General features: G+C 32.0%; 2 protein-coding genes across 2 annotated transcripts; both read right to left on the bottom strand.

Annotated features, from left to right (window-relative positions):
• Positions 1-1,011: 1,011 nt before the first annotated feature.
• Positions 1,012-5,073, bottom strand: Wdr92 (dynein axonemal assembly factor 10). The gene is made up of 6 exons (XM_088258792.1): positions 4,653-5,073; positions 4,439-4,566; positions 3,087-3,304; positions 2,597-2,719; positions 2,403-2,515; positions 1,012-1,531 (listed from the first exon to the last, which is right to left on the bottom strand). Exons 1-6 carry the CDS (start codon positions 4,934-4,936, stop codon positions 1,324-1,326), a joined length of 1,074 nt encoding a protein of 357 aa, XP_088114918.1. The 5' UTR covers positions 4,937-5,073; the 3' UTR covers positions 1,012-1,323.
• Positions 5,074-6,476: 1,403 nt separating this feature from the next.
• Positions 6,477-10,464, bottom strand: LOC148310238 (protein Fer3-like). Its single transcript, XM_088258872.1, has 4 exons — positions 10,339-10,464; positions 8,829-8,922; positions 8,249-8,436; positions 6,477-7,301 (listed from the first exon to the last, which is right to left on the bottom strand). Exons 1-4 carry the CDS (start codon positions 10,381-10,383, stop codon positions 7,125-7,127), a joined length of 504 nt encoding a protein of 167 aa, XP_088114998.1. The 5' UTR covers positions 10,384-10,464; the 3' UTR covers positions 6,477-7,124.
• Positions 10,465-12,929: the final 2,465 nt, after the last annotated feature.

Genomic DNA, 12,929 nt, shown 5'->3' with positions numbered 1-12,929 from the left:
ATATGAATGAAAAAATGCAAAACTTAAATATGTACTAAATTAGAGATTTTTTTATGCGACCATTAGAACTCTAGCGAAAATGAAATGGAATCCAAAATGCCTTCTAGTCGGTTGGTTTGGACGATTCTGGATAGCCAATGCTAAATGAAAGATTTCCTTCTATTACAAATCCTATTCGGTTAATAAAATTCTTAAATTAGTACGTAAGCGTTACACAAATATGTTTTTCATCGTTCGTAAGGTTTGTCCACTTGTAGAGTATTGTAAATATTTAATTAATGTAAAATAAAATGAGTTTTAAAATATTTGATTGTGTTTACATTTCTGTATATTACATTGTCCCTCGAAAAAACAGATATCAATTTTTTGTTCAAAATTAGTTAAGCACACAAAAGTACATGTATATCTTCCTTATTTTAACAGTCATTTCAATTTTTTTTCACCCGAAGGAGTATAGGACTGAAATTGAACCCACTAAAACAGTTTATAATATCTTTATACTGATAACCCCTCCAGTTTCCATTTGGAGGCTACATTAGTAAGAATTTAATAGTACATAATACATTCTAGTACAAATCACCATAATACAGACCGCTTATATACGAAGGGTTAACAATGTATTCAGTGATATCGCCCCTTAGACCTGTAGAGTTATAACTACAATACCTGAGAGAATGCATTTGTTATGTCAGCTCTGTGGCATAGATTAAAACTTCATTCTACACAACGCTGGTTAAATGCCAAAGGGCCACAATGCAAAAAAAAACTATTCCAAAATGGTATCCAAATTACCAACATTTTCATATTCGAAAAAGACACCCATGATTCTAGCGTTAGAAATGTCCATTTCTAACGCTAGAATCATGGGTGTCTTTTGAATATGAAAATGTTGACAATTAAGATACCATTTTGGAATAAAGAATTTTTTTTTTTTTGCGTTGTGGCCCTTTGGCATCTAACCAGCGATATTTCAGGGGACTTATAAGAAAATAAGTAAATCGAAAATCCATGGAAAAATAGAATAGTATAATTTTCAATTACATATTTTTATATCTCTAAGGTTTTATATATACTTCCATTTCATTTTCCCTGAAATTATTACTATGGAACTAGATATGACGAGTTTTTTCTTGCACTTTTAAATACTTTTTGAAATACTGGGATGATTTTATTCTAGGATAATTTAAAACTTATGGAAATTCTAAAAGAAGAACATGATTTGAACATGCGTTTTGAAACACATTCAAAATCATGTATTAAACTAATTTTGAACATTTAAAATAATGTTCAAAACACATGTTTCAAACATGCAAACCCTAGAAATTAGTATAAATTCAATTTAGTAGTGATGAGGATTCTAAGGTTCTGGTCAAAGGAAGTGCACACGGCAAGCCCTTGGTTGTCTGGAGACCAGTCCAAGGAGTTCACCGGCTGCGAGGAGATGGACATCTTCTGCAGCCTCTCTACAGTCCCCGCTACACCCACTGTCCCTCCCCCTCCGTCTGCCTTACTGCGCTGCTCAGGGTACTTGCTATAATTAAAAATAACATATTTGAAAATAATAATAAAAAATGTGAAGTTTTCTCAATGTATCTTTCATAATGTCAAGTACAGTGATAACCCTATTTTACATTTTTTAAGGGACCGAAAATAAAACTTGGATGGAAATGTAATTGTGGAATATTGAAAAAAAACATTTTAATTTGATTTATTATTTGTGAAAATCATGCAGATGAGTTTTTTGCATACAAAAACCTAAATGAAGGGAAAATATAAATAGGGTGTATTGAAAAAAAAGATGTTAATTTTATTTATTTTTTGTGAAAATCATGCAGATGACTTTTTTGTTTACAAAAATCTAAATGGAGGAAAAATATAAATAGGGGGGGGGGGTATTGAAAAAAAACATTATAATTTGATTTATTTTTTGTGAAAATCGTGCAGATGAGTTTTTTGCATACAAAAAATTAAATGAAGGAAAAATATAAATGGGGGGGTATGGAAAAAAAACATTTTAATTTGATTTATTTTTTGTGAAAATCATGCAGATGAGTTTTTTGCATACAAAAGCTAAATGGAGGGAATATATAGATTGAGGGCATTGTAAAAACAATTTAAATTCATTTGTTTGTAAAAATTGGAATGACTTATCGAATTAAACAAACAAAAAACGTAACTGCATATAAACGATGATCGCAAATAATGTAAAAAAAAAAGAAGCGTTACAGATCGAGTCAAATATCGAATGACAGGGTATTTTCAACTTAAACTGGAGGGAAAAAAATGTTAATGAAGGTAATATATCGGGACTCAAGTAATTACATGCAATTGGCAGGAAAATGTTAAATCTGGGTTTCACTGTATCTAAATTGATACTTTTTCACATACTAAAAGTAACTTACTATTGCCATAAAATTAAATGTCCAGTTCCCGAAGAAGTCATAAAAATGTCTCTATTTTGCGGTAAGTGCCGACTCAACCAAATGGTTCCATTGTTCTGATCATTTTGTACCATCTGCAAGAATAAATTCAAAATAAATCGAGTAACCCTCGATATCTTGGCATATAAATATTTACACAAATGGAAATAAATTACCTGTGCAAATCCTTTTTTAGGATGTTGTGTTCTTGTATCAAAAACATGGAATTTGCCTTCTAGAGTTGTTGCTACTAATTTATTCATGGGTATGTCTTTTCTGTCAAATTCCAGACTACACACCTGGAAAAAAAACATTTTTTGCTTAAAAGTAATAATATATGTAATGAAGACAACTTGAAGTAAAATATCAGTTAGCATTAGGATTATAGGATTATAGAAAGTACTAAATTATTTTAAATTATTTTTTCACATTCCATAAAAACAAGGTTCCTACTTTTTATAATTTTCATGTTTCAGAAATAATTTCAATAACCAGAATGAAATGTTTTTTTTGAGGAATAATTTCACAAAGCCTCCATTTTAAGAGGCTTGTGACACCAGTTTCACAGTCGAGCAGCTGCTCGGTAGCTACCCAACTACGCCACGGCGCCTGCCTTGATTATTAAAAATTGATTATGTTCAATATTATTTTACGAGAATAATTTACCCCATTTTTAAGGTTACATTCCCATCTTAAGGACATAGTTCTGAGATCAAACATTTTGATATCCCCATTGTCGTAGCCGGCGCACACAATTCTCTCCGCATCATTGAAAGAGTTTCCGAAAGTAACAGCCCAACAATCTCTCTTGGTTTCCCCGGGACAAGGCTCCATATTGGCTACAGGTTTATCCTTTTGCCTCGGGTCCCATACTTTAACAGTGCCTGTGCAAGATGAAAACAAATATTACAAGGGCATTTTGCGAGTTATTGACACCACTTATTTTAATGTGTGAATACTAATGTTAGACCCCTATTGAAATAAAGTGTAACCTTATTAAAATCGTAATATTTTTTTTTAAAAATGTTAGTAATGTTAGTATATAACCACTCGGGTCGACCAAAATTGGATGTGATCAACATTTTATGTAGTTATAAGTGTGTGAATAGTGCTATGGTAGTGACGTGTAGTATTGTTTGCATACTGTTGTAGTGATTTGTAGTGACGAAGAGATGGGTACGCCTCGAAACCGGTATACAAAAATCTCGGTGAGTGGTTATATACTAATACAGTGAAACCTCTATCTATCGCTTTTAAAGGGACCTTTTGAAATAAACAATGAATGCGAGATAAAGAAGTCAATACACAAGGAGATACGATAGAGTAAAGATATTTTCCTCCCAATCTGCATAACCATTAGTAGGTGGAAATTTCAAGAATACAAGTTTTAGATGTTAATAAATGTATTTATTAAAAAAAAATACAAAGTTGAACAGAACCCAAAGATTTTCAGACCTCCTCTGTTGTATGCATCACACAAGCTTTCGATAGTCTGTATCCCACACGTTGAAATATTGTCGTCGAATGTAACAAAATTCAGAAAATTAAAAAAAAAAGCAAAAATACAGACAAATTATATCAAATATGTAGCATAATTCAAACGATGAATGCGGTAAAATGGTGGATAGAAACGATCGATGCGATCTATTTTTATATGAAATGAATTCGGGGCAGAAGAAATAAACGACACATCTTGGAAAACGATTATTCGAGGAACGATAGATAGAGGTTTCACTGTATTACTAACATTTTTTTTCAATTAAATCTATATTATGTTTATTGTAATGTGATATTTTTATATTTATTATATTTTTAAAATTACGATCTGGGCTAAAACACCATATAATACCTAATTTGAGAAGCTGAAAGACTAAAGAAACATACACCATTTTAATGCATAAAATTATCTGAAGAAAATATAAATTACTATAAACCACTGACCAATTCCATAAGTATTAGATTAAAACTAATTTATGTTGTGCAATGCATTATTTTCCATAAATAAATTTATGTATTACCATCTCGACCACCGGTTACAATTTCGGGAGCTCCACAATTTTTAGCATTTCCGCCTATTCCGTCAATTGAGTTTATCATGTCCGTATGTTCTTTGGCTGAATAAATAGGGGAGTACCGCTCGAGATTCCTTAACAATAAATATTTTTAATACAATCGACAAAAATCCATATTGAAGCGAAATTGACATAGTGGAAAATTACGCAAATTACTAACCATATTTCTAATTTTCCGAGGAAATCTCCAGTTGCGAGATGCCGGTCTTTGAGGTTCGTCGCACCGAATGTACAGCATTTGAAAGCGCTTGAATTATCTAGAACCTTCACTTGATTAGCATTGCCAGAAGTTATTTCATATATTTCAATGGTGCCGGTGCCGCGAGGTTGTGATCCTAAAACTACGAACTTCGCAGAACATGGTATCCATTTACAATCGAATAAAGAATAGTTTAAATTCTTCTCTATGTGCACAATAATTTGCGGTTTTTCAATATCCTCCATCGCGTTGAATTCCTCTCATGCCACACTTTGACTTCAAAAATTGATTAAACAACGCACAAGATTCGTATCATTCGTAGGAACTGATGACATATTGTTTTTGTTTTCGTCAAATTTTGACGTTCGATTATTTTGTTACTAAGGCAACGAGGCAACGAATGTCATAGACTAAAAACACCCTACACGTTCTAAGTAGGTACCGACAACCAAAACTAATGATGTGTACCTACTTACTTTCGAGATTTTATTTTTACATATACACATCCACAAACTTTTTATAAAACGATTTTCACCTGAACTGAAAGAATGTTATATACTTTACATATTAATGTCCCTACGATGTAACTTACGGGATCCTGTTTTAGTTATCAATAGGTGCACAACCGACTAGTTGAACCTAGGGGACTTTATAGGTAAATTTACGGGGTTTAATCCTATGAGTGCACATGAATAGGCACAGCTTATATGATGTGAACCCAAAGATTACATATAAACTGTGTACCCGTTTACAAATACGCGTAAAACCCTGTTACCGCCATAGGCACATTAGTGTATAATCTGGGACACATCAGTAGTTATGTGGGTTTCCTCTGTCATACGCACTCTACGTCCATTGAAAGAGGCCCATAATCATCCAGACATCCAATTATCCTGTCAATTGAACAATGGATTTTTCTGTCATTTACTTTATTTTTTTCTTTGCCTCTCACTTCTTAAATTAATTGTAAGAATAATACATATGATAAAATACATACTTGGAAACGAAAAAAATTGTATTTAATGATTTATTTATTCACAAAGTTATTATTTTAATGGAAGACATTGGATATACATTTAAAAATTATGATATAGAATAAAATAAATACATCAATAATAATTGCTTATAAATAGTTTTATACCCTTTAAATAATAATACGAAGATAGTGAAATTTGGTTTTATAATGATACAAAAATTATCAACAACAATAATAAAAGAAAAGTACAATGTGTGAAAGATATGATGAAAATAATGTTTATGTTTTGATTATTGAATTTCAAATTTGAACGTTTTATGATGTTTCGTAATTCAATAATTCAACATCCAAAATTTATGAATGTTTTTATAATCATGTATAATAATATTAATTAAATTCAGTTTTGTATATAAAATGTAGCACGACTGCCTCACTACCTTGTTATTTAAAAATATAAATAGAGTAAGATTCCATTGTTTTGCAGACGCCAGGCTTGTTACACAAAATGGCACCATACTCTTCATAAGCTTATTTTAATTCAAAGAGATATAAGACGTTCAAATAGGATATTTATGTTTCGATTTAGCTACCTCAAAAGGAATTTACTACATTACACATCCTATTATTCGAAAACATTATTTTTTAATGACTAGAGAATAAATAGCATTAGATTTTTATTTTGCGTTTGTTTTTTACTCGCGGGCATTATAATACTGCTCCTACACACTCACAAATAAATTCGCGAATATAATGTATTCTATCAATTTCTGGTGGCTACAAAATCCTGCCTTTTTTAGGTATTATTATACGCGAATTTTTGTCATTATTTTTATCGGCAGAGCGCGGTGACTTCGCACCATCACTTAGATCTAAATATTATATTAGTGCAAGCAGAAAACCCATTCCGATAACTTATCTACCATTTTCCAGACTAGCTGCCACTGAAAATGATAGACAAGCCGGATGGTCCGCCATTGATTTGAGCAGTATGGGATGTCATGAATGTTGTGAGTTACCCATAGTATTTAACAAAATGTAGGTATTATGCTACGCATTCCATGGCCAGCAATGCAAATGTGCTCCAAAGAGCAAGAGAAGGGAGACAGTTGCTGACTGACATCAAGGTCCGGAAGGTGTCCTATCTGGGGCATGTGCTGAGAGGAGAGAAGTGCGAGCTATTGCACCTAATCAAAAATGGGCGAAATAGAAGGTCGACGAGGTGTGGGCAGAAGACAGATCTCCTGGCTCCAGAATGTGCGAGATAGGACGGGGATCAGGGCCGCTGATACGCTGTTTAGAGCCACCCAAGATAAGGGCAATTACACTCAAGTGATAGTTGACGCCAGGGGAATCTTACATAACACGCACAGAATAAGAAGTAGGTATGAAGATATTGACAATAATATAGCTTTATCGAAAAAACAGGATGATGTCGATTATTAAAATATACACCGAATTTAAGCACACCAAGCCAGCTCCGGCTCCAGGAAGTGGCGACTCGGGGGCGCCGGCCGTGGGGCTCGCGACGGGGGCGGGGCGCCGTGTAACAGTTCACACATGAAGCCGATATAGGTGATCGCCAACCGGAGGGTCTCGATGCGAGATAAGCGCTTCTCGTACGCGAATGTCGGCACCTGAAAACAATAAGAAAAAAGTTAGACGACGCCTGTCCAAGGAGGGTTTATTTTTGTTTACTTATTAATAAAAAAAAAATATAAATCTATTATGCATTTATTAAAATTAATCTGTATCTTTAGATATATATATCTTGCAAATAATGAATTATTCGAATGATTTATTAAACGTAAACATATAATAATGCAGTGTAATATTTTGTTTTATTTGTCTTTTTCTATATTTTGTTTGCCTCAATGAACGTGTAGACTTAATCTGGGTCCGAGTCTCCAACTTGCACAAGTTAGTACGAGTTCGTGTATGAAAACCCGAATGCCCTAGCCATCATGTAATTTTTTTTTTCAATTCCTTTCCCAAGAAGCAAAGTCCTTTGCCCTGAGCTCCTTCACTTAAGCTATATGTATCTCATCAAATAATTTTCCTAGATCCTGGAGTACAGAACTGATCCCCTTGCCTTCTATAAATAATTATTGATTTGACACTGCATCTATACAGTGCCTATGCGCCATCTGAGTGAGGATAGGAGTCATTTGAAAAATAAGGGTGTTTTGAAATAAAATGATTTAATATGTTATATTTCTATGCCTTGTTTGCTTGCAAAGCTAGGATGACATAGGTGATCTTTAGGTATCCCTTGAATTCTCACAATATATATTTTAGGTGAAATATTGTATGTACATATTATTTAATTCTTCGCTCGCTTACTATCTCTTTAGTACTCAACACACCACATTGAACATTTATACCCATTAATTGTATACTAATTTAAAAGAAACCGCATCATGAAGCCTCTCCTGGTTGTCTGGTGGTCTAAGAGCAATGTGGCTGAAGCACTGGAGAACATCTTCTGCAAAGAGTCGAAAGACGATCCGAGATCCTCATCTAAGAAGAAGGAAGAAAAAGAAGAATAATAAAATCCAGTTAAATTTGTTAATTTAAAGCGTACCTTTCTCCTTAGTTTATCAAAGGCCTCGTTGAGATTGAACATTCGCCTCCGCTCCCTGATGTTGGCGGCTCTCCTCTGGGCCACCGAGGCTACTCTCCGGCGGGGCTTCTTGCCCCCGCTGCCGGAAGTACCGCTGCCGGCCCTGCCGCCGCCCCCGCCCGGGCGCCCCATACCTCCGCCACCCCACACTGAAAATTATTTTTCAACTTTCTATTTAAATAATTGAAAAATGTCCCAAGATGTTCTTTATTGGCTTAAACATAAACGCAGTAGTTAGCAAGTCCTTATTTTAAATGTGGAGGTCCTCACTGAAAAGTTTCATTTCCAATATTGCACAAAAATCCTTTAAATGCAAATCTGTTCAGTTAACTGTATTTTATCGAAATCCTAATTAAATTTGCGACAAAACGTGATCAATCTTGTGTAAAACCAATATGAAATCGTTAAATCCGACCAAAACGTAGTTAAGCTAAAGTTAGAATTCCTGATTAAGTGCTTAAAATCATTTATAATGGAAATGTAACGTTTTGGTGAGGACCTCCACAAATAATAAAATCTATTATAAAGTTGATTTATTTACCTAAGTCGGGATGAGGGAATCCTGCAAGGAGGTCAGGATATGCAGGAGGTTGGTGGTCTACCCACAAGGAGCCATAGCCTCCTAGATCACCATTCTAGAAAAAAAGCCAAGAAAAAACAAGATTTTATTATATGCATGTAAGTTTATCTATAACACACACACACACACACACACATATATATATATATATATATATATATATATATATATATATATATATATATATATATATATATATATATATATATATATATATATATATATAAATATATAAATATATATATAAATAAATATAAATATATATATATATATATATATATATATATATATATATATATATATATATATATATATATATATATATATATATATATATATATATATATATATATATATATATATATATATATAGTGTTTTTTGTAGGTGTATAGGTGCATTTAAGAATAAAGTTTATTATGGTTATCTTTTTAAATATGCATTTAAATGTTTTTAAAGAAAACATCACAAAAATAGAACAAAAACAGTCCTTTTACCTTATGATTAGGACACGTAACATTTGTAACGTAATAATATCATTTACTTCAATTAATAATAATTGGAAAATTTATTCAGCGCTACTTTCATTATAATCGTAATACATATACTAGCAGATTAATACAAATCGCCATTTATTTTATTCTATTGTACCTCATATAAGAACCACAAAAAGATTAATTTATAGTACCTTAAAGTATCGTTTCCTTAGATAATAAATTTATAGACAGACCTACCCTGAACTACGCCCAGTTCTACTAAGCCCTCGGACTACACCTAAAATTGTTGAAATAATTTCCTCTATGGAAATCATTTTTTTCGTACATATGAGATATTTCGAATATAATCTAAAACAACGATGCAGACTTGTTTTTTTTAATGCTCGTACATAAATGTATTTTATTTTATAATTAAAATGTAACTTTGTTTTTAAATTATTAAATGGAAAATCACAAAGTTAGTGCTTCAAATATTAATTATATGTATTTTATATTTTAAAATTCAGCTTCTTATTTATTAAGTTCTTTTATAAGTTCTTTTAATTTTGAATTCTTACATTATTCAATATTTACCACTCCCTGGTAATCGGGGTAGCATTAAACATTTTTACAAATCACCACAAATTGCATAGTTTGAATTATGTGAGATATGACAGGATAACGATAGATTTTGTCTCGTTTTTTGTTCAACTCAAAGATGCAAGTTGCAAGTGGTGAATTTTCACCATTTAAAATTTTAAAACTTTACCATACCATAACCAGATTAAAACTTCGATTGTTAAAAAACTTTTTATTTTCAAAATATGTATTTATTTTTATTTTATCAATGTTGCTATTTAAAAAATCCATAATAGTTCACGGCACACAGTGTTGAGAGATAATATTTATTACAATCATTATTAGGAAAGGAAATATATTGGATTTGTTTAATGTTACCCAGATATATGTATATGTTAATTCTTTGAAAAATACTTACAGGGCCGTTATTCCAGACATGCACACTATCATTCTGCAAAGACATTGTTGAAATCAAATAACTATTTTTTCTATATTATTATGATTATATTATACTACACTTGACCCATTAATGTCTACACTTTCTAACGTTTGACTCAGTACTGTTATATGAAAATTATATCACCCCCCATACCGTAACGACATGAATCGAGTTTACATGTAAAATGGTACAAAAATTTCATCTGACGCAACGCATTTTGAAACTAACACACCGATCTTGGAACCACGAGATTTTTGTGTGTAAATGGTCTCACTTACGACATTACGTTTCTCGCTACCAGTTTATGAAGGGGTAGCAGGTTTTCCAACTCTCATTGGCGGAATCGCGGGGGATAAATTTATCGATTATTCTCATTGGTCCGATTTCTCCGGGGGCGCGGTCAACCTGGAAAAGCTTATTTTGGATAAGAAAATACTAGAATGGATACATATTTTTGTGACGTATTCGATTTTATTTATTTATTTTTAACATTAGGTACTCGTATTTACTTAAAGTTTTGATTTGCACATAAAGCCAACATAAAACCAGGATAATAAAGCGACAGTGTAATAGGTGTCTTATTTTTAGTCTGAGAGATGCGTTTAATATAAAAACGTAGACAATATCGACGTGCCCTACGTAAAGTGCTCTAACTACATTTTTGTCCAATTGAAGATATTTGGTGTACGTTATCCATTATCTGCAAATATAAATAAACAAAAAAATATACACAAAATAAATTACGCCTAGTTTTCGACGCTGTCTACATCGAATTTTCGAAATGAACTGAACTCCTAAAACGCTAACTACTTAATTTTGACAAAGCATAAGGTTTTAAAACGATTTAACACATTATTTTATCGTGTTTTTGAATGTATAATACTAATTTAGAATTTCAGATAAAACCGTTAATTAATAATAAAAAATACGTTGAAAAAATCTTCTAAGCTCTCTCCTGTAAAGTAACAGATTTGCAGATAGAGTACTTTACGTAGGGGCCGTCGATATACAGTTACGTATATAATAACTACAACACTTTAAAATACTAACTAGTCATCACAATCCGATGTGACAGACCACTTTCGTCATCAGACACGTTAAAAAACAGTGTTTTCGGTGAAATCATCCAATGCAACATCCCGTGAACTGAATTGTAGTGCCTAATAATTGCTATTCTGTGTAAGAAAAATCTATAAAATGTTGTGATGTTGGTTCTGGTTCAGACATTTGTCTAAATTTAATTTTTAAACGAAACTGAACTGTCTTAAACGGTGGTTAATTACATAATTATTTACTTAATAATAACAATAATTTTGGATAATTTATACAGCACCATTTTCGTAAAATACTACCTCAAGGGTTTTGAGACAACTTTTGTTCACATTGTAAAGAACATTAGAAATTATCAGTAATTTTTATTTATTTATATTTACTAACCATAGTATCCTACTACAATTATTTTACTTAAAAAAACTGATAGTATGAATTGTTTAAATTGTATCTATTATTATTTTGTAGAGAATTATTTTTTAATATTGATTTAGTCATACTATTATGTTTTCAATGAAATTTGAAAGTGTTTTATTTTTTTACTATTGACATTCAATTGGCGTGTTTTGTGTAGGTACTTACTTTCATTGAAAATATCAATAAATGAAAATAATAATAATAAAATTATGTAGTTGGGTTCCCGTCAGTTGCAAAATGAATTCAATAAAAAAATCATTTAGTTTGTGTGTTTGTGATGTATTTTTCTACACCTACCTTCGCTTTTCTTACTATCTTACTCGCAGAAAAGCTTGTAAAATATAAGATATCGTTATGTTTTGGGACCAAGATATTAAACTGAAATATTTATAATAAATATAATATTAAATTTAGAAAGTTAAATGTTTAGGGGCGGTTGGAAATTGATTACGGTACCATGTTCTATATGTGTATAAGTGTGTACTTATTGTCCAATTTTGAAAAACTCATTTGTACCATGAAGGTGGCATTGTCGCAATTTTATATTCAAAAATGATTTTGACATACAAAAATTTTCATGAATGTGTGAAAAAGAATTTAGTTTCCATAAACCATTTTTAACGGAATTTTCTCGAAACGTGTTCATATTTCTTTCAAACCTGCTCAGAAAATGTCCAATTGTGAAACAAAGAAAACAACCTGAAAAGATACAGCCACTTGCTCTTTGTCTTCGGTACGTACCTACACAGATGTAGTCCTATTATGATCTCCCTCCTCCCTACCAAAATAAAGTCTCCCCTTCACAATATCAGTGTTTACAAATTACACGGCTCACGCGCTAACTGTATCAATACGAAACGGATTAGTGTCGCATTTACCATTGTGTTTTACGGAAATTATCTGATTCTGCAATATGGCAGCACATCATGTTCCGAATTGAGTGATTATTCAATTTTCCCTCCAATTTTTGACAGATCCACCTGATTATGGAATCAATTATCGGAGGAAGGCGGATTTTACCCAAAAACTAATAATGCGTATTACGTATTCGGCAGCTGTTATATTCGCAAATGGTTCTGTAACAAACTGTTCTTATATTAGTT

This window comes from Brachycentrus maculatus, unplaced genomic scaffold (genome assembly GCF_059751285.1).
Source record: "Brachycentrus maculatus isolate JH-2025_06_01 unplaced genomic scaffold, ASM5975128v1 h1tg000104l, whole genome shotgun sequence".
In the NCBI taxonomy this organism is placed as follows: domain Eukaryota; kingdom Metazoa; phylum Arthropoda; class Insecta; order Trichoptera; family Brachycentridae; genus Brachycentrus; species Brachycentrus maculatus.
The sequence above is the reverse complement of the archived record's forward strand: the minus strand, read 5'-3'. Positions and strand labels throughout refer to the sequence as shown.

Coding starts and splice junctions, on each gene's coding strand:
- Wdr92 (XM_088258792.1), bottom strand. CDS start 4,936: ATGGAGGATATTGAAAAACCGCAAATTATTGTGCACATAGAGAAGAAT. Junction 4,567..4,652: donor CTCGGAAAATTAGAAATATG/GTTAGTAATTTG, acceptor TTTATTGTTAAG/GAATCTCGAGCGGTACTCCC. Junction 3,305..4,438: donor TGTAACCGGTGGTCGAGATG/GTAATACATAAA, acceptor CATCTTGCACAG/GCACTGTTAAAGTATGGGAC.
- LOC148310238 (XM_088258872.1), bottom strand. CDS start 10,383: ATGTCTTTGCAGAATGATAGTGTGCATGTCTGGAATAACGGCCCT. Junction 8,923..10,338: donor ATGTCTGGAATAACGGCCCT/GTAAGTATTTTT, acceptor CTTTTTTTCTAG/AATGGTGATCTAGGAGGCTA. Junction 8,437..8,828: donor ATTCCCTCATCCCGACTTAG/GTAAATAAATCA, acceptor AATAATTTTCAG/TGTGGGGTGGCGGAGGTATG.